At 40.5% G+C, this 27,500-nt stretch overlaps 2 protein-coding genes and 1 long non-coding RNA gene across 3 annotated transcripts in view; 1 reads left to right on the top strand and 2 right to left on the bottom strand.

Annotated features, from left to right (window-relative positions):
* The window catches only part of LOC127637263 (synapsin-3-like), a 124,920-nt gene that overhangs the window by 41,954 nt on the left and 55,466 nt on the right, over positions 1-27,500 (bottom strand). The window contains exons 5-6 of the mRNA XM_052118225.1: positions 26,053-26,209; positions 22,325-22,414 (exon numbers count right to left, since the gene is read on the bottom strand). Coding sequence (XP_051974185.1) covers positions 22,325-22,414; positions 26,053-26,209 — 247 coding nt within the window. The remainder of the gene's footprint in view (positions 1-22,324; positions 22,415-26,052; positions 26,210-27,500) is intronic.
* On the top strand, positions 4,446-22,240 carry LOC127637269 (metalloproteinase inhibitor 3-like). Its single transcript, XM_052118232.1, has 5 exons — positions 4,446-4,625; positions 15,213-15,295; positions 16,491-16,602; positions 18,022-18,143; positions 20,027-22,240. The coding sequence occupies exons 1-5, from the start codon at positions 4,508-4,510 to the stop codon at positions 20,219-20,221; spliced, it is 630 nt and encodes a 209-aa protein (XP_051974192.1). The 5' UTR covers positions 4,446-4,507; the 3' UTR covers positions 20,222-22,240.
* LOC127637274 (uncharacterized) lies at positions 23,101-24,761 on the bottom strand. The gene is made up of 3 exons (XR_007969703.1): positions 24,587-24,761; positions 23,476-23,601; positions 23,101-23,289 (listed from the first exon to the last, which is right to left on the bottom strand). It is a non-coding gene; the product is annotated as an uncharacterized LOC127637274 (long non-coding RNA).

Raw genomic sequence — 27,500 nt, 5'->3', positions numbered from 1 at the left:
TTATATATATATATAATTGCGCAATTAATCTCGATTATATATATAAATAATTGCACAGTTAATCACGGTTATATATATATATATACATACTGTAAATATTTAATCATGATTAACTGCATGATATTTCACAGTCACGATTAATCGACGATTTTAAAAGTGCAGAAATTTGACTAAATATATACATACTTTATTCCTGTCAAAATGTATCTATTTCCTTTATAGGAAAGAAAACAAAACAACATGTAACAATAATGTTCTATTAACATTTTCTAAACCTTCCACAGTATAAACACAGAAATGCACTAAAATACGCCAATTCAAGTAACATTAAACGTTTCCCAATCTGTAAGTGTGAGGCTGACTAACTGAACGAGTCTCCCATACTTTAGATCGCACATTCATTGCAGTTAAACGCTCAACTATTATGATTTTGTCATAATCATGCTGCCCTAAGTACAAGTTTGCCCGTCACAGAAATATTGGTAATGGTTTGTGGAGTTCATGAGAGGTGATGTGAATGATTTGGCATGTTCGAAGTAACTATTATGATTCTTCAACCATACTCGACAGTATATATGACTTCCCATCCTCACAGTGCATTCCACTGTGCAGCAGGTCACCAGATAAGACCACGCTCAAATGCACAGCAGCTTAAGAAGACAAAAGACTCTGGACATCCCCGTGAGTCATGTGTGGACGTCACACAGTCGGGCGACCCGGTGGGATTCAGGGGCCCGCACCTCTTCCATACATGCATTAAATGAAAGGCATTTCCTCACTAATTTCCTCTGCTGTTTAACAGTTTCCATCAGGTCTCACATGTTTACATTTCTGTTCTTACGGGAAGAGTTCAGCCTAAAATCATTCCAGTGTTCTTTAAAAAGCAGCTTTACAACTCTGGGTCCCTTCATGAACCACAGTACAGTACAAGAGCCGCTGACTTTACTGTCCTGAGCTGCAGGAATGAAGTGTACTTCGGCCTTCCTGTTTATTCCCTGGTTAGTGGACGTCATCCTGACTGCGAGATCTAGAATCGGACCGATAAAATTGGACATGAACCCGTTGGAGAGGTTTCCTGTCGCCTATGAGAATGATTTATATTTTGAGCTGTGGTTTAATTATTATTGAAATGTTCAGTTGAGCTACACATTAGCAACGTTTTCAAGCTTCGAGCCATTGTTATGAGTATGGTGTACTCTGTATAAGACCAGCTGACTCGGGACATTTGGGACAGAAAACGGCAGAATATTTATCACATTTTGTGCATTTGTGCATTTGTAAACACAAGCCTCTGTGCGCTGGAGCTTACGCAATCACAAGCACATTACACAACAAACATGAAATGAAGACATTTGTGACTCACGCTGATGTTGCGTGATGTGTGAGAGGACGTGTCCGCTCTAATTAGCATGAAAAGAGATATGTGCTCATATTTGATCATGTCCTGTCACTCAAGTTCATTCAATGTTCAGAGTGTTTAAATGCAGATTGAGACTCACGCAGTGTGTGGGTGTAATCGGATTACTTTTAAGTCAAATGGTAGTGTAACACATTACATTTTACTTACTAGTAATCAGATTACAGTTAATGACTTCCAATTAAGTTAACTACTTTTAAATACATTACTTAGCAACACAGTTTAAGCATGGTATTATTAACGACTCAGAAGAACGAGCGGTCTCGGAGAGTGATTCGTTCGTTTCGAAAGAATCTTTTATGACACTCAGAAGAACGAGCGGTCTCGGAGAGTGATTCATTCGTTTCGAAAGAATCTTTTATGCGACTCAGAAGAACGAGCGGTCTCGGAGAGTGATTCGTTCGTTTCGAAAGAATCTTTTATGACACTCAGAAGAACGAGCGGTCTCGGAGAGTGATTCGTTCATTTCGAAAGAATCTTTTATGCGACTCAGAAGAACGAGCGGTCTCGGAGAGTGATTCGTTCGTTTCGAAAGAATCTTTTATGACACTCAGAAGAACGAGCGGTCTCGGAGAGTGATTCGTTCATTTCGAAAGAATCTTTTATGCGACTCAGAAGAACGAGCGGTCTCGGAGAGTGATTCGTTCGTTTCGAAAGAATCTTTTATGCAACTCAGAAGAACGAGCGGTCTCGGAGAGTGATTCGTTCGTTTCGAAAGAATCTTTTATGACACTCAGAAGAACGAGCGGTCTCGGAGAGTGATTCGTTCGTTTCGAAAGAATCTTTTATGCGACTCAGAAGAACGAGCGGTCTCGGAGAGTGATTCGTTCGTTTCGAAAGAATCTTTTATGCGACTCAGAAGAACGAGCGGTCTCGGAGAGTGATTCGTTCGTTTCGAAAGAATCTTTTATGCGACTCAGAAGAACGAGCGGTCTCGGAGAGTGATTCGTTCATTTCGAAAGAATCTTTTATGCGACTCAGAAGAACGAGCGGTCTCGGAGAGTGATTCGTTCGTTTCGAAATAATCTTTTATGCGACTCAGAAGAACGAGCGGTCTCGGAGAGTGATTCATTCATTTCGAAAGAATCTTTTATGCGACTCAGAAGAACGAGCGGTCTCGGAGAGTGATTCGTTCGTTTCGAAAGAATCTTTTATGCGACTCAGAAATATATATACAATGCATGTGAATGGTGACCAGAACTTTGAAGCTCCAAAAAGCACATAAAGGCATCATATAAGTAATCCAAAAATAATCCATAAAACTCCAGTGGTTTAATCCATGTTTTAAGAAGTGATGCAATCTCTTTGGGATCAATGTTTCAATATTTTTTTTACTATAAACCTCTACTTGCACATTTACTTTCAGAATGTGAAAGTGAAAGTGGAGATTTATTGTAAAAGAGTACCTAAATATTGACCTGTTTCTCATACACACCTATCATATCTCTTCTGAAGACATGGATTAAACCACTGGAGTCTTATGGATTACTTTTTGATTACTTTTACGCTGCATTGATGTGCTTTTTGAAGCTTCAAAGTTCTGGTCACCATTCACGTGCATTGTACGAATCCACAATCTTTTAGCTTGAAGGTGAGTAAATGATGAGAGCCAGAATAGAGTTTCTATAGAAGCATTAGTGTAGCTGCCACAGAAATCATATTATTCTCATTCATTAGATGAGTTCATTACAGGGGTCAGAAGGTTTTGCTCTTATGTAACCTTTAACCTATGAGATCAGACTATGTTTTCTCAACCGGCACGCTATCAGAACAGATCAAGATTATTCTGGCTAATTCACGAGGATTACAGGATTGAGTTTAAGTGATATAAAACAGATATGACATTGTATGTTTATACGTGTTTATTTTTCCATCACACTCTCAGAGCCAATAAACTCCCTCGCATGAGTTACTGTATCAACATCACTGCAACACACGGCAATAAATGAAGAATGTTTGGCCCGGGAAACCTGACAGAATCTGACATAATCGTATTTAAATATCTGTAGGATGATGAAATACTTCAACTAAGTGTCTACTATCAAACGCAAGTCGTAATGATTACACATTAATAACAAACCACGAGAACAACATCAGTGAATCAAAAGAGTCTGTAAGTTAATATAAGTTACTAACTACTAGTTACATCTTCTACAGTGTAATCAGATTACTGTATTAATTACTCTGTCTCAAAAGTAATTGCATTACTAATTACTAATTACTTTCTAAAATCCATATCAACCTCGATTAGATGAAAAATACAAGAGTAGACGTGAAACTGTTCCTTTAATTCTTTCTAAATAAATCACATAAATTATTCATGAACTGGCCAATGAATGTAAGGGGGTGGAGTTAAATAGAATAAACATATATTTGTTACATTAGACATCTATATAATTGTTCTAGAGTCTACACAGTATTTAACACAATTACATCAGAAGTAACTGTAATTAAATTACTGGAAAAGTAAGAGTAATGAAAAGTAATTTAATTACTTAGTAATGCATTACACCCAACACTGCTGTCACTACCAGATTAGTCAAAAGGTTTATGTTTCTCGTGATCGTATAAACGTTTTGATCTAAAATCGAATGCGTAGATCCATGAAATTAGTTTTGCAGACAAATATAAATTGTGTTTACATGTTAAGTTCTTTTAAAAACAGTCAACAAGTGTTGTGTATATTAATATACACGCAAGCTCAAATATAAGAGAGTTTTGAGATGTACGGTCCCACAAAATATTGCTTTTATTTAATAGTTTAATACTATTCTACATGGAAAAAATGACCTTATGTCATGCAATGACACAACTGGGATATTCTTATAAAAACACCCTTTAAACCATAATTGTATAGCATGTTTTTCAAAGTAAGTCTCTTGTGTTTCTTTGCTGCCTCACAGTGGAAAGGAGCCTCCAAAAATCCACTTACGTCACGCGTCTGTAATGTTAAACGGCGTGCCCTGTGATTGGTCGCCAGCGGCAGGGCTCGCGCGTGACGTCATCGCTGGCGCACTATATGTAATTAGACGGTCGGTCTCAGCACAGACGTGTTCAGGAGCGCACAGGAGCTTTAACAGCAGCTTCAACATGAAGACTTCATTATTCCTTCTGGTAGCTTCCTTCTGCCTGCAGATGTACCAGCCGACGGACGCGTGTTCGTGCGGGATGTCGCACCCGCAGGACGCGTACTGCCACGCAGACATCGGTAAGAGACGCACGCGCCTGAATGGGAGTATTTAAATATGATATGAGCGATTTATTCATAATTCATGAGCACGTGAGTGAGTATTTAAATATTACATAAGAGCGATATATTTATAAAACATGAATGTGTATGAGCGTAATCAGTGATACGAGTATTTCAAAATGACATTAGAGAGATTTATTCAGATTTTTAGATATTATATAAAACATGGGTGTGCTTGTATTTGCCTTAAGAAGTAAAGTTTTTCTATAATGACTCAATAAACTAGTTAATAATTAAAAAAACCGGATTAACGGGTGGATATAATTAGTATTTGTCCAGCGTAGCGTGTGTATCCCTTATTTAATCGGGTTTGTGTCGTGCAAGTGTAACGCATGCATTACCTGACTATAAAAACATCAGATTAAATGAATTAAATATCACTAGTGAGATTGAAAGTGCGTCACCGCGCGCTTCAACTCGAAAAGCGTAAAGTTTTGCGCAGTTACGCCACAGAGTTACGCGACGTTAGAGTTAACGGTATCCATGGCAACGAGCTCCAGCCAGCTGGATGCGTGTCTGCTTAGACGGGCACTAAACTAGACTAAACTAGCCTAGAGATCAGCTTTGATAAGAATATTTCAGCTCTGTAGGTCCATACAATGCAAGTGAATGCTGACCAGAACTTTGAAGCTCCAAAAAGCACATAAAAGGAGTATAAAAGTACTCAATACGACTCCCGTGGTTTAATCCATGTGTTCAGAAGTGATATGATAAGTGTGAGTTGGGCTGGGCATTGATACGGATTTCCCGATTCGATCCTGATTAATATAGGTAAATATATTCAGTTATAATGTCCCTTTTGCTCACATATGAAAGAAATTATCTCCCTGCTAATGCTGTTAACTATACAGGGGAACGTCTATCTAGGTATATTACGAAAATATAAATTTTACTAGGTATATTTGATTGTTTTTTCATCATTTTGGCTTTTAGAAATGGACAAATAGTTGTATACAGTCAAATAATAAGATATTCTGTTTCAAATATAATTTCTTGATGCTTGTTTATAGTTTAATTGCATAATTTGGACTATTTCAAGTTTCTAGGTTGATTTGTTGAACACGTGTTAAAAGCGGTACTGTCTCTTTAACAAAACCAGCATTTGCTGGTTCATAAACATGATTTAAGAATCAATATTGAGATCCTTCAAATGAAGATCGCGATGCATCAGAAAAACTATTTTTACCCACCCCTAGGTGTGAGTACCACAAATCTCCACTTTCACTTTTTCTATTTTGTTTGTGACGATTCACATTCTTCATGCCTATCGCCACCAACTGGGCAAGGGGGGAGAATTTATAGTCAAAAAGGACTTAAATGTGATCTGTTTCTCACCCATATGTATCATATTGCTTCTGAAGACATGGATTAAACCACTGGAGTCCTATTTTATGCTGCATTTATGTGCTTTATGGATCTTCAAAGTTCCCCATTGCATTGCATGGACCTACAGAGCTGAACTATATAAAAGTAATAAAAATAGAGAGCGCTTCACATCCACATTATGCACACCTCATGGAAGTAAAATAGGGTGCAAAGTTTGCGACGTAGAGCTTATCATTGGAATGCAAATGAGTTAAACGGCTTTCACATTGTGTTTCCTTATCAACGTTTAGAGCGGTAATGAACCATCTGCTCCGTTTCATCTGCACTCAGCCCACTAACAGGGAATCACGGCTCTGTCGCGCTGCAGGCCATGATGAGACCCACAAAATCCGGTTTTAAGGTCACGGCTCGATGTGAACGGTGGCGTACGCCAACACAAGAGCGGCACCGCTGAGCTTGTGCAGATAAAACTGTGAGCTTTGAGTTGGTGCAGCTGAAATCAAAGGCTGGTGAAGCGGGCACATGCATACTAATAAGAGTGTTTGTGGATCAAGATGTCCCAATATAAATGTGACTGGCTTTGTGTTGGCATTCGTGCTGTATGAAGGGCAAAGACTGCCACAAACTTTAGTTTCAGTGTGTGAATCAGTGGCAGCGAGTTCTCCAGTACTACAGGATCGGCCTCATATAGATGTGCGGTAAACATCCCGTTATTCTTCATATGTTTGGACCTTTAACACTGAATCTGTATATTTTGGCTAGAGCAGACTTGAAGAGTTTTGCCTTTATCACTGAACTTGCCTGGCATCTGTCTGATTGCCTGGCATCTGTGCCTGATCGAAATATCAGAGCATGATGATTGATGTGATCGTTATATTATACTTCTAAAACATCTTTGCACTTCTGAACAACAGAACTCACATTTGACTGGTTTGTAATGTATATATTAACATCACAAGTTCATATAAGGCACATGTTGGGCTACGGGTGGGCAATATGACCAAAATCTTATATCACGATAATGATATAAATCACTATATCGTAAAAGAAAATCCAGAAAAATCAATAAAATTGTATTGATATTAAACCATGTCACAAGATGTAAATTTGAGTAATCCAGCCAGTGAATGAAATACTTTAAAAAAAGAAAACGACTTCATCTTATATCGTTTTCTATTTATTTGCAAGTTGACAAACATAGTTAAAACTAAAAACTAAAATAAACAAATATGCCGCATTTCAGTCTGATGTGCACTAATCTCTTTATCAGGGCTGGACTGGTAATCTGGCATACCGGGCATTTTCCCGGTGGGCCGACACACTTTGGGTCTGATCGGGGTGGACTGGTAATCGGGCATACCGGGCATTTTCCCGGTGGGCCGACACACTTTGGGTCTGATCAGGGGTGGACTGGTAATCTGGCATACAGGGCATTTTCCCGGTGGGCCGACACACTTTGGGTCTGATCAGGGGTGGACTGGTAATCTGGCATACAGGGCATTTTCCCGGTGGGCCGACACACTTTGGGTCTGATCAGGGGTGGACTGGTAATCGGGCATACCGGGCATTTTCCCGGTGGGCCGACACACTTTGGGTCTGATCAGGGGTGGACTGGTAATCTGGCATACAGGGCATTTTCCCGGTGGGCCGACACACTTTGGGTCTGATCAGGGCTGGACTGGCGTTATGCGGAAAAGGACAGTGAACAGACTTTTAGAAAGGGGTTTTGATGTGTATTTTAAAACCAACATGACCCTAGTGAAACCAGAATGAGCAACAGCTCAACACGCGCGCACACGTGCATGTTTCAGCTTGCGTGTCTGTGCAACGCTCGCACAACACAACTGTGCGTGTTTGGAGCGCGGGATGAATCGTTGAATTTGCTTTGACGGTGCTTGAGTGGAATTTCGGGCCTCAGAAGCGGATTCAGTAACATTTTCTTGCATTCTAGACATGCTTTTCCTCTAATGACAAGTGCAGCTGTCCGTGAAACGCCATGTGTTTCAACATTTCTCAGTCTCATGAGAAGCCCTGACCACTGACACATGGATGTTTACATACTGTCATACACACTGTACACACCTCACAAATCGCTGTTTATAGTGGTCCAATTCCACGGAAGACACACGTTTTCCATCATAATCTTCTCATTCACATGAATTTGAGGAACGAGCAGTCGCTCCGCCTCCATTTATCCGACAGTGTGCATGTGATGTGCTGTACACATTTCTCGATAGAGATTGAACATCCAAAATGTATACTGCTTTATCATGTCAAACAGTATATTGCCCACCCCTATATTGGGCAGTGCCAACCACATCATGGAAAAAATAAAGTTACCAAAGGAACAAAAGTTCTAAAGTGGTGTAATGGATAAAGGAAGATGTCATACACACCGCTAGAGGGCGCCGTCTGCTTACACAATGCTGACTGAATCACTGAATTCAGACTATTTTTAAGCTCTTTAGTAATCGTGTAAGATCATATCGCGATTTCGATCTTCCTTAGAAAAGCCTGTATGTGATCTGTCTTGGGATCAGGGGCGGGGCCAGAAGGGTGGCACGGGGTGGCTCAAAAATGAGCTTTGCCACCCCAACTGGGACTCCTCTCGCATCCTGGAGACAGTGTGCAATGGCTTAACCCGTCCATGTTGCGCATGGTCTATAACACCCCCCTTCAGACGAACTAACTGGATGCCACCCCTGGCAACACATCCTGGACACACCCCTGCTTGGGATTTAAGTATCCATATCGGGATTGTTCAAAATGAAGATCGGAAAATCTATATTTTTACCCAGCAAACTAGAAATGCAGAAAAATGCTGAAAAAATAAAAAGACAATCTCATTTAATACTGCAAAATGCTAGAGAATAAAAATGCATTTTAAGCCTACGTTTAAAAATAGACAATGATGAAGCTTGTCTAATGTGATGACCTAAAATCTTCATAGCCACACCCTAAAACATGCTAACATCATGCTAACACATGCTAGCATCACCTAGCGAAGTGCTAAAACATGCTAAAAATGTGCTAGCAACATGCTAACATGCTAGCATCGCTTAGCGAAGTGCTAAAACATGCTAAAAACGTGTTAGCATCATGCTAACACATGCTAGCATCGCCTAGCAAAGTGTTAAAACATGCTAAAATCATTGTTTAGCTGGAGAAAGTTACTCAATAACCACTTTTTTATGTCTTCAATACATTCCAAGAGGTGTTGAACAGAATCACATGATTTTCATCAGTGTAAAAATGAAACAAAATATTATGTCTTCTAATAATATTTCCAAGAGGGAGCATATACAAATTAAAAAGAATTGGCCCCAGAATGGATCCCTGAGGAACCCCTAGACGAACTAGAAATGCAGACAAATGCTGAAAAAATAGTCACGGGTTTTATTGCACCATTCAACTTAAAATCAACGTTCCACATTAAACGAGTTTCCAGTTGCCGTTATAGCTGTTGCAGAGCAACTTTCTGCCAACATGCCCAATGCCAACCTCCTTAACGAGTTGAACAGCAGTGATCTTGCATGTAGCCCCAGTTGGCAGAGATTTTGAAGGCATTTGAAATGGTCCATTCACTCTGGACTGCTGCACTAAAGGCCTTTCAAGCCCCAGATTAGTGTTTTGCCCTACAATGTGCCCCTTGAAGTTTAATATCCCGCTCTGGTTCCCATCAGACATGGCGATGGGGTGAGGTGCCCTGCAGGGGTTAAACATCAGGGACGGAGCAGAAGTTAAAGTGATCTAGATGATTACAGTTTTACTCTGTCCCTTGCATGTGCAGAATGGGTTTCTTAGTGACCAAAAACTCTGATATTCTGGACTCGGGCCAGCAGAGAGTTTTGGTCAAAGTGCCACAACAAATGCCTCTGAAATTAAAAATATTGGGGCAAAAAAATGCCTCTTTAATAGTAAGTAAAATTTATTTCTAAAGCACACTCAAACACAGCAAAGCTGACCGAAGTGCTGTACAGATGAATCTACAATACATTAATAATAAAAAGACAATCTCATTTAATACTGCAAAACGCTAGAGAATAAAAATGCGTTTTAAGCCTACGTTTAAAAATAGACAATGATGAAGCTTGTCTAATGTGATGACCTAAAATCTTCATAGCCACACCCTAAAACATGCTAAAAACATGCTAACATCATGCTAACACATTTTAGCATCACCTAGCGAAGTGTTAAACATGCTAAAAACGTGCTAACATCATGTTAACACATGCTAGCATCACTTAGTGAAGTGTTAACACATGCTAAAAACATGTTAACATCATGTTAACACATGCTAGCATCACCTAGCGAAGTGTTAAACATGCTAAAAACGTGTTAACATCATGTTAACACATGCTAGCATCACCTAGCGAAGTGTTAAACATGCTAAAACGTGCTAACATCACCTAGCGAAGTGCTAAAACATGCTAAAAACGTGCTAACATCATGTTAACACATGCTAGCATCACCTAGCGAAGTGTTAAAACAGGCTAAAAACGTCTAACATCATGCTAACACATGCTAGCATCGCCTAGCGAAGTGATACAACATGCTAAAAATGTGTTAGCATCATGCTAACATATGCTAGCATCGCCTAGCAGAGTGTTAAAACATGCTAAAATCATTGTTTAGCTGGAGAAAGTTACTCGATAACCACTTTTTTATGTCTTCAATACATTCAAAGAGGTGTTGAACAGAATCACCTGATTTCAATGGCAGATGAAGTTGTGTATCATCAGCATAAAAATGAAACAAAAATATTATGTCTTCTAATAATATTTCCAAGAGGGAGCATATACAAATTAAAAAGAATTGGCCCCAGAATGGATCCCTGAGGAACCCCCACAGAGAACAGGAGCTACAGATGAAGAGAACCGATCCATAGTAACAGAAAAAACCCTTTCTGTAAGAACAGATTTAAACCACTGTAGTGCTGTGCTCTTTATACCAAGCCAATGTTCCAACCTTGCAAGGACAATGCTATGATCCACTGTTAATGAATTACTGTTTTTGTTTTGTAACATCTGATATATTTCTTTATACACCATTTTAGGCGAATGTATACACCATACTGTATGTTAACCCTTTAAGCTCTGAAGATGTTTATTTCAGCAGAATACTGAACATTAAAGGCTTATAACTTGACAAAAAAAACAGACAAACCAAAACTAGGAGGGTCGAGTGTTTGGTATTATTGTAAAGAACTTTTCAGTTTTTAATGATGTAAATTATGATACATTCTGAGACTCTCAGACTAAGAAACTGCTGGAAAATCACACCAAAAATTGAGCCAAAAATATAAAAATGTTCTTATTTTTCTGATTTGTCATTTATATATATCTCTGAGTATAAATAATGTGGCTCAGAAAAACTGCTTTTGTTTTGTTCTCAATCATGTCGACTGTATCTGAGAAACACTTTGTGTTGTTCCGATAAAGCGATCAAAAGTTACAGCATTACAAATATAATGTATCATAGTGTCCAAAAACATCTCCAAACAAATAAAAGATAATAATTGTACATAAGAACTAATTACACATGCAAACACAACAATGACTAAAGGTTTGCATAGCATGCAGACATGAATTTAGTCATGAGATTTCACAGAATGAGTTTCATTCTGTGTCATTTGAGTCATCATTGAGTCTGTGTCGTGTATTTGGCGCCATCTCCTGGTGGTCATATGTAACATTGTGCTTCATGTGGATTATCTAATGATCTATACATCTGATTATCTTGTGTGTGGACTCGATTGAAAGATAATCACAGACTCTAAATAATCATATGTAACATTATATGTTATGTTTATGTTTCATGAAGTTATAAGAGTAAGTAAGTCAAGTAAGTATAAGAATGTAAGTCAAACTCTTCATGAATATTCATGATTCACAGCGGGTGTAGAGGTTGGGGCTTTCATGTATGATTCACAGGAGTTATGAGGGGGGTTCAACACTTAAATATAGAGATCGGGTGCCACGGGACGTGCACACGGCTACATTAACTTTCTCTGGTCAGGTGGGAGAGAGAGAGAGAGAGAGGGAGAGAGAGAGAGAGAGAGAGAGAGAGAGAGAGAGAGAGAGAGAGAGAGAGAGAGAGAGAGAGAGAGAGAGAGAGAGAGAGAGAGAGAGAGAGAGAGAGAGAGAGAGAGAGAGAGCGAGAGAGAGAGAGAGAGAGAGACCAATCCAGGAAGTTATAGGTGAGGTCACTGGAGTTCAATAGTAGGTGCTGATGGATGTGATAAAAGTCTCATGATTGTGACCGTGAGGTAAATAGCATTCATCATAATGCTTGATTGTAGGGGTGAAAACATTTATATTACAATATTTCTGATAACGATACGTATCATGACATGCACTTTTCTAAGGTGGTGGAAAAGGCCGATAACCGATTAATCGGTCAGTAATTATTCTAACTCGATTTATAGAAGATGAAACTATTCTTATTCTTTCTTTATTATGACGGGCACAGACATTGAGACCACAAGAGTCCAGCATGAATACAATCCCAAAAGCACACACATGTGCACACACACACACATATACACACATGTGCACACACACATATATACACACACACATATATAAACATACACACACACACACATATATACACACACACACACATATATAAACATACACACACACACACATATATACACACACACACATATATATAAACATACACAAACACACACACACACATATATAAACATACACACACACACACACACACACACACACACACACACACACATTACATTTACATTTACATTTATGCATTTGGCAGACGCTTTTATCCAAAGCGACTTACAGTGCAATTATTACAGGGACAATCCCCCCGGAGTTAAGTGTCTTACTCAAGGACACAATGGTGGTGACTGTGGGGATCAAACCAGCAACCTTCTGATTACCAATGATTATACAGTGCACTTATTACAGGGACAATCCCCCCGGAGCAACCTGGAGTTAAGTGTCTTACTCAAGGACACAATGGTGGTGACTGTGGGGATCAAACCAGCAACCTTCTGAGTACCAATGTATTATACAGTGCACTTATTACAGGGACAATCCCCCCGGAGCAACCTGGAGTTAAGTGTCTTACTCAAGAACACAATGGTGGTGGCCGTGAGGTTAGAACCTGTGACCTTCTGATTAACAGCCCTGTGCTTTAGCCACTACGCCACCACACACATATATATCAGTGGCGGCTGCTGGTCTTTCAAAGAGGGGAAGCTCATTTTCGGCCTACATTATAAACTTATTTACCCTATTTTTTGCACTAAATCAATCTTAGGTGTTGATCTGCCCTGCTGTTTAATTCTAATTTTTTCCTCGTAAGGAAGACTTTCAAATGGCTTCGCCAAAATCAGGTCGACAATATTAGCACCGTCTGCCCATCGTGCGCAGTTTCACCCGTACGACGCTAGCCTAGCCTACTGTATGAATGAACGACAACGAACGAACGAACGAGCGAACGCTCTAAAACAAAATATATTAAACTTGGTAAAACTGAAACAAGGAATGTGGTGTATAATTGTGTGAAATGTATTATGCAAATTGACTAGCAATTTCAGCCAAACAAGTATAAAGAAATAGGTTGCAGCAGTTTGTCTTTCGACTACACTTGAGAAATCCGCGATGGGACTGAGCGCGAAATAGCTTCAGTGACTTCTTATAGTACAGATTCGCTGTCAATCAAAAGGAGATGCAGTCTTTGACAGATCCTCCAATCATCACGCGGAAGCCCGAGTCGGGCCAGCCCACTCCTCATTCACCCCCAGAGACGCTGAGCGTCCGTGGGCGGGACATAATCGCAGCATTTATCCAATGACCGTCTATTTTCGGAGTACTGAAAAAACTGTTCAGAGCAGCTCCATTGAAGTCAATGGACGCTCGGCTTCAACAGGGAAATGCACTGACGCTACGGGAATGTATGAGAAGTAAATCGAGTCAGCCGACCTGCTATATGTAATGTAGCTGATTCTGAACGAACTCGTCTTCCAGATGAACGTGTTCTAACGCATTTTTAGTCAATAAATTGTTTACACAATAGTACATATTTGACCATTATTTTTTTGACATTATAGGGGAAGCTGAGCTTCCCTTGCAGTCTTAAAGAAATCCCCACTGATATATATATATATATATATATTTCACCACTTGAGGTTTATTGATTAGGAATCAAATGAACGTTCTGAAACTATCAGAAAATATTAATTGTTATTGAAAAAAAAAGTATACAGTTTTAATTCTTCTGATTGTTGTTGTTTTGTTGATGTTGTGATTTGTGTGCATGAGGGTGATTAGTGTTAACTCTGTTGAAGTCATTATTTACACACTGTACTGACACAAGTGCAGATTTATGTGCATTAATGCAATCACATGTGCCATACAGTTATTACCATACTGTATAAGACTATAATAACAATGATTGTATTCATCTCTCATCCAGCGCCAATATGGTTCTTATATCTGTCACGTGCACATCACCGTGGGGCGAACAAACCGCCGCAGCGTGCATCAGCCCGCAGGAGAGATCTGATAGCCAGAGCTCTACACAGCGTGACTCATATATCGATCTAGCTCTAGTCTAAAATAAAAGGAAGACCTTTTACACATTTGGATAACTGCTAAACATTAAATCAAACGGGTTTGGAACAACACGAGGGTGAGCAAATGATGACAGAACTTTGTTTTTGGTGTGAACTGTTCCTTTAAAATGCCGCACACACGAGCGCCTGCGGGCCCCGAAAGGAGAGACGATAATGCATCCTGGAATCTTCCATTCAGTCCGGAGGAATTTGAGCCTTGAAGAATTCCAGGCAGGAAATTCCAGCGCTGAAAGATAACAAACATTCCTTTGTTGCCGTCTGGCAGAAGAGCAGGTGAACGTCGACTCTGACATTCCCTGATGTACACCAAGCCTCACATACGTCGACTCGTCTGCTGTCATGTTTTGTCTGTTTGCTCACATTAGCGCATCAGGTTACTGCCGCTCTCGCCGCAGGGGGTTATGGGAGAGAAGCCGCTCACTCTGTGCTCAGAGGAAGTCCAGTTCCACACTTGATCACTTCCTGTCCATCATTGGGACCCACTTTACAGGATCTCCAGATATTAGTCCTTTACATCTTTATTTGTGTGCACTGTCCCTTTAAGTAACAGATCACATGTTCATCTCACATGTTAATGTGTTGTTTGTGTGTTTGTGTGATTTCAGTGATAAGAGCAAAAGTTGTGGGCAAGAAACTTCTGAACGACGGTCCGTTTGGCACCCTGCGCTACACCATCAAACAGATGAAGGCGAGTTCACACTCATACAACCAGCATTGACACACAGCGATATGTGCATTATTCTCATATGGCTCTTATATATATTCAGTATAAATATCATTAAAACAAGAAAGACGAGTAAACTTTACAATAATGTTGCATTAGTTCACATTAACTAACGATGAACGAGACTTTACAGCATTTATTGATCTTGGTTATTTCAGTATATACATTGACTTTATGCACTAATATGAACCCCAATGTGTGGATTAACCAACATTAACCCTTTAAACTCTGAAGCTGTTTTTAAAGATTTCCTGTTTCCGTTGCATTCCCAAAACTACAGATACAAACACTCGACCGCCTTGTCAAGAAAACATCAAATAAATAATGATATTGATTATGATACATTCTGACACTCTTGAAGAAATTGCAACAAAAAAAAATAAAAAATATCCAAAAAAAAAAAAAAAAAGTTTTATTTTTTTTATTTATTTATTTTTTGTCTGATTTGACATTAAATACTCTGGGTGTAAATAATGTGGCTCCAAAATTTTTTGGGGTTTTGTTCTCAATCATGTCAACTGGTTGTATTTTACTCTTTAAGATCTTTCCAGCAACATATGACACATGAATATTTGATCAGTTTGATGTTTTTATCGATTGCATTAATATATACAGCGCAAAATTATTTATAAATGATAAAAATGTAACACTTCTGATTTATCTGCAGATTTTAAAGCACTTGTTCAGTTTTGGTCATAATATCTACATGCATTATAAAGTACAGCTTCTAAACTTACAAACAACACCTATATTGTGTTGATCAAGATTGTAGTTATTAATATTTTGACAATTATGGCCAATCCGAGCTTAAATTAAAGATGCATAAATGCTGTAAAGAACACATTGTTTGTGGATGATGCATGAATGCATTAACGAGCGTTAATGAATGAACAAATGTGCTTGTAAATATTGAAATATCGGCGGCCCATTTGGCATGTTCACGGCCGACGCACCGGCTCGCTCGGTTCTCCCGATGGCCAGTCCGCCCCTGATCGCCCCCAAAATGCCCAGTATGCCAGATTAACTGTCCAGCTCTATTTCCATGCCTGAAAACAGCATTTAAATCCCTGATATTTCCAATAAAACCCCTGAAACTATGAAACTGTTGAATATATTCTCCGTGTTTTGGTCTGTTGTAATTGTGTCGTGTCTTGTGTAGATGTACAAGGGCTTTGATAAGATGCAGCACGTGCAGTACATCTACACGCATGATTCAGAGAGCATGTGTGGAGTCAAGTTTGACATCAACAAATACCAGTACCTCATCACAGGTGAGCGCATGACATCACATCCTCAATGCACACTTACAGGATAATTCATCACTAAACACTGTGGAGAGATTCTGAAACTCACTTTTATTCAAAGAATCTGCTGAAGTTGAACGATTCTGACCAAAATCATCAAAATCTACTGCCGAATACTTGGAAAACCATGATGTTAAGAAACGAAAAACAACCAAAAATATATTTTTGTGTGGTTTTGGCCTGAGAGTCATTTTCTTCAACAATAGTTTGACGGTTCTGTGTATCTCAGCGAGTATTTACCCTGACTATCACCCCTGGAGTCATGAGTTTGAATTCAGGGCGTGCTGAGTGACTCCAGACAGGTCTCCTTAGCAACCAAATTGGCTCGGTTGCTAGGTAGGGTAGAGTCACATGGGCTAACCTCATCGTGGGGTATTAGACTCCAGCCAGGTCTCCTTAGCAACCACATTGGTCCGGTTGCTAGGGAGGGTAGAGTCACATGGGGTAACCTCATCGTGGGGTATTAGACTCCAGTCAGGTCTCCTAAGCAACCACATTGGCCCGGTTGCTAGGGAGGGTAGAGTCACATGGGGTAACCTCATCGTGGGGTATTAGACTCCAGTCAGGTCTCCTAAGCAACCACATTGGCCCGGTTGCTAGGGAGGGTAGAGCCACATGGGGTAACCTCATCGTGGGGTATTAGACTCCAGTCAGGTCTCCTTAGCAACCACATTGGTCCGGTTGCTAGGGAGGGTAGAGTCACATGGGCTAACCTCATCGTGGGGTATTAGACTCCAGTCAGGTCTCCTTAGCAACCACATTGGTCTGGTTGCTAGGGAGGGTAGAGTCACATGGGCTAACCTCATCGTGGGGTATTAGACTCCAGTCAGGTCTCCTTAGCAACCACATTGGTCCGGTTGCTAGGTAGGGTAGAGTCACATGGGGTAACTTCCTTGTGGGGTATTAGACTCCAGTCAGGTCTCCTAAGCAACAAAATTGGCCTGGTTGCTAGGGAGGGTAGAGTCACATGGGGTAACCTCATCGTGGGGTATTAGACTCCAGTCAGGTCTCCTAAGCAACAAAATTGGCCTGGTTGCTAGGGAGGGTAGAGTCACATGGGGTAACCTCATCGTGGGGTATTAGACTCCAGTCAGGTCTCCTAAGCAACAAAATTGGCCCGGTTGCTAGGGAGGGTACAGCTGTAAATGTATTTATATGATACCAGTAAATACTAAAGCTTTGGAAGGCATTAAATAAAATGCATAAACAGATAAAGTGTGAAAAATAAACAAAACTGAAATGACAAATTGAACATAAACCGTAATAATCCTGTTTTTAGTGGTGCATGACCTCAAGCTGCAGTTATAACCTAAAAACAATCATATCTATTTATTTTGTTTTCGACTGAGAACACAAAGCTAAAAGTGAAAGTGTTTGTCGTCTCAGGTCGTGTTCATGATGATAAAGTTTACACAGGACTGTGTAACTTCAATGAGAGGTGGGAGCGTCTGTCTCTGGCACAGAAGAAGGGCATCAACCATCGCTACCAGCTGGGCTGCAGCTGCAGGGTGAGTGCCAACACTACAAAGGGTGGAGGAGGTGGGCAGCAAAATAAACTGGCCAATCACAGGGCGGTGTTCAGAGAGAGCAGGACAAAGCCAAGGATAAACACACACACACACTCGATCAGTGGAGAAGCACTGGTATAAACAGCATTTCTGTGTGCTTCAGTGGACCAGAGTGTATTTTGGGATTCTCTTGATCCAGATGTTTGGCTCTGTAATTAAACGGCTGCTTCAGAAGCCGAACTGAAACACACAGCAGTTTGGACTCCGATCTGAGAGTACGGACTGATCTACAGATAGCCAAGATTAATAAATAAGCGATACAGCTGAACTACTGTCACACTACTGAAATATATAGTTAATTTAACCCTATATGCTCTGAAGGGGTTTTTAAAGATTTCCTGTTTCAGTGGTGTACCCACAATTAAAGGCTCGACAAAAACAAACTAAATTTAATTTAACGAAAAACAGAGGGTCGAGTGTTTGGTATCATGCTAAAGAATTTGACATTATATATCTCAGGGCTGAAATAATGTTTTTTGTTCCCAATCATGTAAACCGTGTCTGAGTAAACATTTCTATTGATACACCAAAGCGATCAAAAGTTCCAACATTACAAATATAATGTATCATAGTGTCCAAAAACATCTCCAAACAAATAAAAGATAATAATTGTACATAAGAACTAATTACACATGCAAACACAACAATGACTAAAGGTTTGCATAGCATGCACACATGATTTTAGTCATGAGATTTCACAGGATGAGTTTCATTCTGTGTCATTTGAGTCATCATTGAGTCTGTGTCGTGTATTTGGCGCCATCTCCTGGTGGTCATATGTAACATTGTGCTTCATGTGGATTATCTAATGATCTATACATCTGATTATCTTGTGTGTGGACTCGATTGAAAGATAATCACAGACTCTAAATAATCATATGTGATATTATATATTCCATTTATTTTTTGTGAAGTTATAAGTGAAAACACGGCATATAAGCAACACTAACATAATAGTTAAAGACATATATTTAGCTGTTACTCGCTATATTTTGATCTGTGAGTAAAACAAATGATCTGGTTGTATTTTACTCTTTAAGATCTTTCCAACAACATATGACACATGAATATTTGATCAGTTTGATGTTTTACTCATTGCAATAATACGTGTTAGTGCAATTATTTTAAATAAATGATCAATCTGAACATGTTTTGGTCATAATATCTACATGCATTGTAAAGTAGAGCTTCTAAGCTTTAAAATGATACCCATTTTGTGTTGGTCAAGACTAGTTATTAATATTCTGATAATTATTTGTATTTTTACCCCACGGGGGTTAACGGCATCACTACCGTGAGCTAGTTCCTCCCCACTACTGCTGAAGGCAATGAGGCAGTCTTCAAGTCCATTCACCCTCTCTAAATCAAACATCTTACATGTTAATAATGCAGGGGAAAATAATGTATATTTAGACGCTCACAAAAAGCACAATGTTTTCTCGAACCGAAACGTCTCTGAGGCGAGATCTGTTACTGTAGCTGTCATTATCCAGCTCTCTCAATCCGCTATGAATGACGACAGGCTTGCATTCATAAAACACCTGGAAATGTAATCTCAAACTAGTGATGTTTACCGTTTCAAAGGTCTTTCAATCTATCTGGATTTGTCTGGTTTTCCTCTTAGTCATTCAAACGCAATAATGAGCATGAGATATGGGTAGGAGCTCATTCGCTTCAGGAATGGAAATCATTCACAACAAGACGTCAGTCTTGACAGCTCTTGATATTTTGCTGCACACTGCCGTCATTTTATATCAAAGTTCGGTTCGTTGCTGACTCAATGTAATGCTTTGAAAGCTCACCTGTGGCTCTTTTCTTTGTAGATCAAGCCGTGCCACTACTTGCCATGCTTTGTGACTTCCAAGAACGAATGCCTGTGGACGGATATGCTCTCCCACTTCGGTTATCCCGGTTACCAGTCCCGCCACTACGCTTGCATCCAGCAGAAGGAGGGGTACTGCAGCTGGTACCGGGGTATTACCACTCGTAAAAAAGTAACCAACACCACCGACCCCTGAACTCGGCAAACAACACTTCTGCTTCCCCTTTCCAACACCTTACCACATCCACACGGCACTTCCCTGGCCTTCGGTTCCCCCGTTCAGAAAACAGTGAAAAGATGAATCCTGCCGACTACGCCAGTTTCTAATAACACTTACTGTGGCGCCTGTTATTCATCAAGAACTACATCAAACGTTGCTGTGTGAGGCCTGGTGCAATTAATGCAGAACATCGGAAAGGCACGAACTGATCCTCACAAACATAACCCGCTGTATCCATTCAGAAGATATTATTAAATAATTTATGAAGGCAATAATCCACGAACCTGCCGCAAAAAAAACCACAATAAAAAAAAATTATTATTTTTTTTGGTAATGTATTGCTTTTTAAAAATTATTTTAAAATATAAAAATAACTGCTATTCTATATGTACGCAAATCTACATAATGTCCACGATTTATACTGTTAAATACCTATTTATTAATTGTCTCCGCTTACCTTTGGATTGTGCTGTAATGTTCCGTTTTTTGCACTGTAACCATACATATAATAATGCACATGTTTCTTTAACCACAACTGGTAATATATTATATATATATATATATATATATACACACACACACACACTACCGTTAAAAAGTTTAGGGTCACTTACTCATTCGTTATTTTAAATTTTTTTTCACATTTTATAATAATAGTAAAGTCATCCCAACTATGGAATAATAGATGGACAAAATGGAACTATGGGACTAAACAGAATCCCAAATAAATCCAAACTGTGATATTTGATCCTCTTCAGTTGTCCCAAGCAGCAGCTTCTCGAGGTTTCCCCCCGGGATGATTTTAATCAGTATTGAAGGAGGTCCCGTCTATGTTGGGCACTTATTAGCTGCTTTTCTTAATTATTTGGTCCAGGTCATCAATTTTAAAAACTTGTTTCAACTTTTTTAAATAAAATTTTAGTTAGATAAATAAATAAATGAATATATTGACACAATTATATTTTTGTCAACAAAACTAATTTCAAAAGATTAATAAGATCATGAGAAACGTTTCAGAAAAGTGCCCCTGAACTTTGAACTACGTGTGTGTGTGTGTGTGTGTGTGTGTGTGTGTGTGTGTGTGTGTATATATATATATATATATATATATATGTATTTCTTTACTGTAAGCACAGCTAAAAACGAACCTTCCAGCACAACGTTCGAGAAACTCCCGAGTGGAGCAATTGATGCATTTTGTTCTTTTGGCTGGTTTGTGTCTCTCGCTGTTTATGATATAAGCTATGAAATTGTGACAGAAACAACGGTTTGGTATTTTTGTACTTAACGTTTAGACCCACAAGAATCCCGATGTAAATCCTAAATGTATGTCCAACATGTAGTTTGCATTTATGCACCTTTATGCACCCATAAAATAGATCAGCGCTCCTCTATAATCCAAGTATGTGCCAACATTCAACTCTTCTTAACATTTGCAGGGTATGCTGGAAATATTGCCCACATGAATGCAGAGGCTTTCTAAATGATATAGATTAATGTATAGCTATCGAAGCACATCACATACGGTAGAACGCCTAGAATAATGTGACGTTACCAGTAAACTGATCATGTCTCACAGATTTCTTCTGGTCCATTCCTCAGTTGGAGGCAGATTAGATGTTTCTCATAAAGAACACGTTCATCATATGTAGAGAAATGTAAAGTTTGGTGGTGTTTGTGTAGATGTAAACATGTCATGCATTAGTTTACTGCTGGTTTAGAATGAGAGCCTTTACTTCTGCCTCTAACTCCTGTTTTATAACATGTCTGCGTAACATCCTGCTCAAATCAGTCCTGATTTACTCTCATTTAAGGTGTGTGTGTGTGTGTGTGTGTGTGTGCGCGCGCGTGCGTGCGTGTGGGTGTGCGTGTGGGCGTGTGCCTGTGTGCGTGTGTGCGTGCAAACCGATTCCTAAAGAGGTGACCATTTTTCAATAGGGGCTTTCAAGAATGTTTTGATTTTTATATTTTTATAATAAATATTGTGAAAATGTCTCTGAGTCTCCGGTCATTATTATACGTGTTCTTGTGTGTACATTCACTGTCTCATGATTGACATTAGTGAAAGCTCAGACTCACCATCTGTGTGTGGTTTGGGAAGAACGTTTGCTCGTTGAGGGGGAATTTCTCCGGACCGAGCGTCTCGTAGAGTTTGATCATGTGAGAGAACTGCAGGATAAAAACAGCAAATGGAATAAACACTGATGACATCAGAGGATCAAGACACAATTACAACTAAATGTCTTAGTGTGCATTAAAATCAAAACAGTCAATTTACTTTTTGAACCTCCCCCCGTGTACACATGCGTGGACATTAGGTTTTGGCTTCACTATTGGCTATGCACAACTAAACCAACTGATCTCAGTTCAGGAGACTCTGTGCTGTCATTAAAGGGTTAAACTATCAACGTACAGAGTCATGTGACCAAACAACATGGCGGCAATCACAGCAGAGTTTTTGGGCGAAACAGTAAAAATCTGGTGAGGAAAATACAGAATTTGTCTTTGCAATATTTCCTCAAAATATAAATATAACTTGCTCCACCTGTGAAACGACTTTCCTTATCAGCTGGCGTCTTATTTTTCTACTTGTCATATAGAAACACTTCACACCATCCAATCAATTCCTCATGTAGAATAAAGCCCCACCTTACATTCTCAATTTTCAGTTTAATTCAGAAGTACGTAACATTAAAGGTGCAGTACGTCAGATTCAGAAACGCTTGTTATTAGTGACACCTGTGGCCATTCAGTGAACTGCAGTCTGTTGCTCGTGCACACACTCCATAGTGACACCTTTGGCCGTTCAGTGAACTGCAGCCTGTTGCTCGCGCGCACACACTCCATAGTGACACCTGTGGCCGTTCAGTGAACTGCAGTCTGTTGCTCGCGCTCACGCACACACTCCATAGTGACACCTGTGGCCGTTCAGTGAACTGCAGCCTGTTGCTCGCGCTCACGCACACACTCCATAGTGACACCTGTGGCCGTTCAGTGAACTGCAGCCTGTTGCTCGTGCTCGTGCACACACTCCATAGTGACACCTGTGGCCGTTCAGTGAACTGCAGTCTGTTGCTCGTGCTCGCGCACACACTCCATAGTGACACCAGTGGCCGTTCAGTGAACTGCAGCCTGTTGCTCGTGCTCGTGCACACACTCCATAGTGACACCTGTGGCCGTTCAGTGAACTGCAGTCTGTTGCTCGCGTCGCACACACTCCATAGTGACACCTGTGGCCGTTCAGTGAACTGCAGCCTGTTGCTCGTGCTCGTGCACACACTCCATAGTGACACCTGTGGCCGTTCAGTGAACTGCAGTCTGTTGCTCGTGCTCGTGCACACACTCCATAGTGACACCTGTGGCCGTTCAGTGAACTGCAGTCTGTTGCTCGTGCTCGTGCACACACTCCATAGTGACACCAGTGGCCGTTCAGTGAACTGCAGCCTGTTGCTCGTGCTCGTGCACACACTCCATAGTGACACCTGTGGCCGTTCAGTGAACTGCAGCCTGTTGCTCGTGCACACACTCCATAGTGACACCTGTGGCCGTTCAGTGAACTGCAGCCTGTTGCTCGTGCTCGTGCACACACTCCATAGTGACACCTGTGGCCGTTCAGTGAACTGCAGCCTGTTGCTCGTGCTCGTGCACACACTCCATAGTGACACCTGTGGCCGTTCAGTGAACTGCAGCCTGTTGCTCGTGCTCGTGCACACACTCCATAGTGACACCTGTGGCCGTTCAGTGAACTGCAGCCTGTTGCGCGCGCTCGTGCACACACTCCATAGTGACACCTGTGGCCGTTCAGTGAACTGCAGCCTGTTGCTCGTGCACACACTCCATAGTGACACCTGTGGCCGTTCAGTGAACTGCAGCCTGTTGCTCGTGCTCGCACACACTCCATAGTGACACCTGTGGCCGTTCAGTGAACTGCAGCCTGTTGCTGCGCTCGTGCACACACTCCATAGTGACACCTGTGGCCGTTCAGTGAACTGCAGTCTGTTGCTCGTGCTCGTGCACACACTCCATAGTGACACCTGTGGCCGTTCAGTGAACTGCAGTCTGTTGCTCGTGCTCGTGCACACACTCCATAGTGACACCTGTGGCCGTTCAGTGAACTGCAGCCTGTTGCTCGTGCTCGTGCACACACTCCATAGTGACACCTGTGGCCGTTCAGTGAACTGCAGTCTGTTGCTCGTGCTCGCACACACTCCATAGTGACACCTGTGGCCGTTCAGTGAACTGCAGTCTGTTGCTCGTGCTCGTGCACACACTCCATAGTGACACCTGTGGCCGTTCAGTGAACTGCAGTCTGGTGCTCACGCACACACTCCATAGTGACACCTGTGGCCGTTCAGTGAACTGCAGTCTGTTGCTCGTGCTCGTGCACACACTCCATAGTGACACCTGTGGCCGTTCAGTGAACTGCAGTCTGTTGCTCGTGCTCGTGCACACACTCCATAGTGACACCTGTGGCCGTTCAGTGAACTGCAGTCTGGTGCTCGTGCACACACTCCATAGTGACACCTGTGGCCGTTCAGTGAACTGCAGTCTGGTGCTCACGCACACACTCCATAGTGACACCTGTGGCCGTTCAGTGAACTGCAGCCTGTTGCTCGTGCACACACTCCATAGTGACACCTGTGGCCATTAAGTGAATTCAGTAGATAAATGTTTGTTTACTCTGAGTTTGTGTAGGAGCCGGACGTTTGCTGGATCTCTAAGATAATGTTATCTAGTGTTGTAGTTTGTTGTTGCTGTTGAATAGCGGAAGAGAAGCACTGAGACTCTCATGAGCATAAACGTCACATCCGCGACCCGCTCCGTTCACATTATAATCAGTCCACAGGCTTTAATAGGCGACACAGGACATCCGGGAAGGACTCATTTTTTAAGTTGCATTACAAGCCATTCACACATTTACAAAAAAAGACGAATATTACATGAAACATTTTACGTCCTCCCTCATTAGGGCACATATTTTGTCTACTTCAGGACCTGTTGTTTTGTCTGATTGTGTGTGTGGTCTGATCTGTTCTCACAGGTGTGTCTGTTCACTGTCATTAAAGCAAATCAAATGAAGCCTGATTGGCTGGAGTAATTCCCATGATTCCTACACACTGAGAAGGGGATAATCTGTAGTAGTTCACTTTAGTTCACTTCACTTGACGTAATTAACAGTTCACCCAAAAAGGAAAATTCTCTCATCATTTACTCTCTCTTTATTGCTCAATACCCAGCCCTACTACTTTTATGATGCCTTTATGTGCTTTTTGGAGCTTCAAAGTTCTGGTCACCATTCACTTGCATTGTATGGACCAACAGAGCTGAAATATTCTTCTAAAAATCTTAATTTGTGTTCTGATCTCATCTGGGATGGCGTGAGGGTGAGTAAATGATGAGAGTATTTTTAGTTTTGGGTGTACTGTCCCTTTAAATTTATTTGAATTTGACATCATAGTTTTTAAAACCATTTATTTTTAGCACTTTTTAAATGTCTTAAATGCCTTGTCCCAGACACAGACTTCCAGAATGGATGAAAATCCATAATAAAAATATTAATTATTACATTTTTAAAACTATGATCATCTAAACAAAGAGTGAAATAAACAAATAATTTTAATGTTTCTAGTGTCTTCTTTACATTTAACTCTCTTAATGACTCTCTATCTCTCAGTACATTTAATGTTAACTCTCTAATTTAATGTAATGCAGTTCTCTCTCATGCTCCTGCTTGTGTTTCACTGCTTTAGGTGTCAAATCAAACACAGAAACAGTTCAAATAGGACAGAAGTGTGAAATTGACGCACCACCCAGGGTTTGCTGCAGAAGTTGTAAATGGAGAAGAGCGAGTTAACGCTGGGAACGGCGCCATAATGCAGACCGATCACAAGATTCCTGAAGTCCTCTCCCGGGGTCATGCTGTAGGCGTGCTGCCGAATCAGGACAAAATCTGGCTTGAATGATCTGGAGACAGAAGACAATCAGGGACACATTTTAAAGACACAATACACCAGAGTAATTACTGCTCAACATTCTTATAATCTTATAATAATAAGTCTATGGCAGCCCATAGAACCGTATGTAGGACAATGATGAAATTTGGCACACTGGTAGGGGTGGGTGTGACTAGCCATCATGCAAAATTTGAGGTCTCTACCTCAAACTCTCTAGCGCCACCAGCAGTTCAAATTTTAACTTATGTTTTGGCTTATACGTTTTGAACCGTAAGTCCTAGAAGCAAAATTCCCCTTTTGACTAATTCATCGGGTCATGCCGAGTCCCAATAGATCACATTGTCTTGCTTCGCCCACTAGATTTTCCGCCATTTTGAATTTTAAGAAAGAAACCTACTTTTCAAGCTCCTCCTAGACCGTATGTCTACTTCGCTAGAAATTTGGCCTGTATCATCTAGAGACACTCATGACAGAAATTTATGAGATTCATGATAATAGATCAAACCGTTCTTGTATACCGCATCAACGGATTTGACGACGAGCACGCCAAAACGGACGTGAGGCTGTATCTTTGCAATGCTTTATCGTATTGACACAAATCATGGTATATGTCATCACAAGCATGACGTGAAGGTACATGCACAGTTTCGGCACAGCGCCACCTAGTGGTGGTCAAAAATATGAAAAATAGCTATTTTTGCTTTTCTGAATAGTTTGACCTAAAATCATCAGACTGGTCGCTTTAGATTCCTTGGGGCATACCGAGTCAACTGATATGCAATTACCCATGGTCGGCCATACTTCCTGTCCGCCATTTTGAATTTCATTGATAGACCAAACCATTCTCGTGTAACATGTAAATGAATTATATGGTAAAATGCCAATATGGATCGGAGGCTGTATCTTATGAACGCTTTGGCATATTGACATGAAATCTCACATGCGGAATTGTGAACAAGCCCTGACAATACCATATCAATTTTGTGACAGCGCCACCTATTGCTCAAAAGTTATAAGCACTTGTATTACTCACAAGCAACTTCACTCCTTCATTGCTATAGGCAGGGATGGGGTGTAACGGATTACATGTAACAGGATTACGTATTTAAAATACAAAATATAAGTAACTGTGTTCCACTACAGTTACAATTTAAATCATTAGTGATTAGAATACAGTTACATTCAAAAGGTATTTGGATTACTGAAGAGATTACTTTGTATTTTATTGTCATTTGTTTCATTTAATATTTCGTCCTTTCAGATGGAAAACATTTACACATATATATAAAGCAGAAGAAATA

The sequence above is a fragment of the Xyrauchen texanus genome, chromosome 45 (assembly GCF_025860055.1).
Source record: "Xyrauchen texanus isolate HMW12.3.18 chromosome 45, RBS_HiC_50CHRs, whole genome shotgun sequence".
Lineage (NCBI taxonomy): Eukaryota > Metazoa > Chordata > Actinopteri > Cypriniformes > Catostomidae > Xyrauchen > Xyrauchen texanus.
This window is presented reverse-complemented; position numbering and strand designations above follow the sequence as displayed.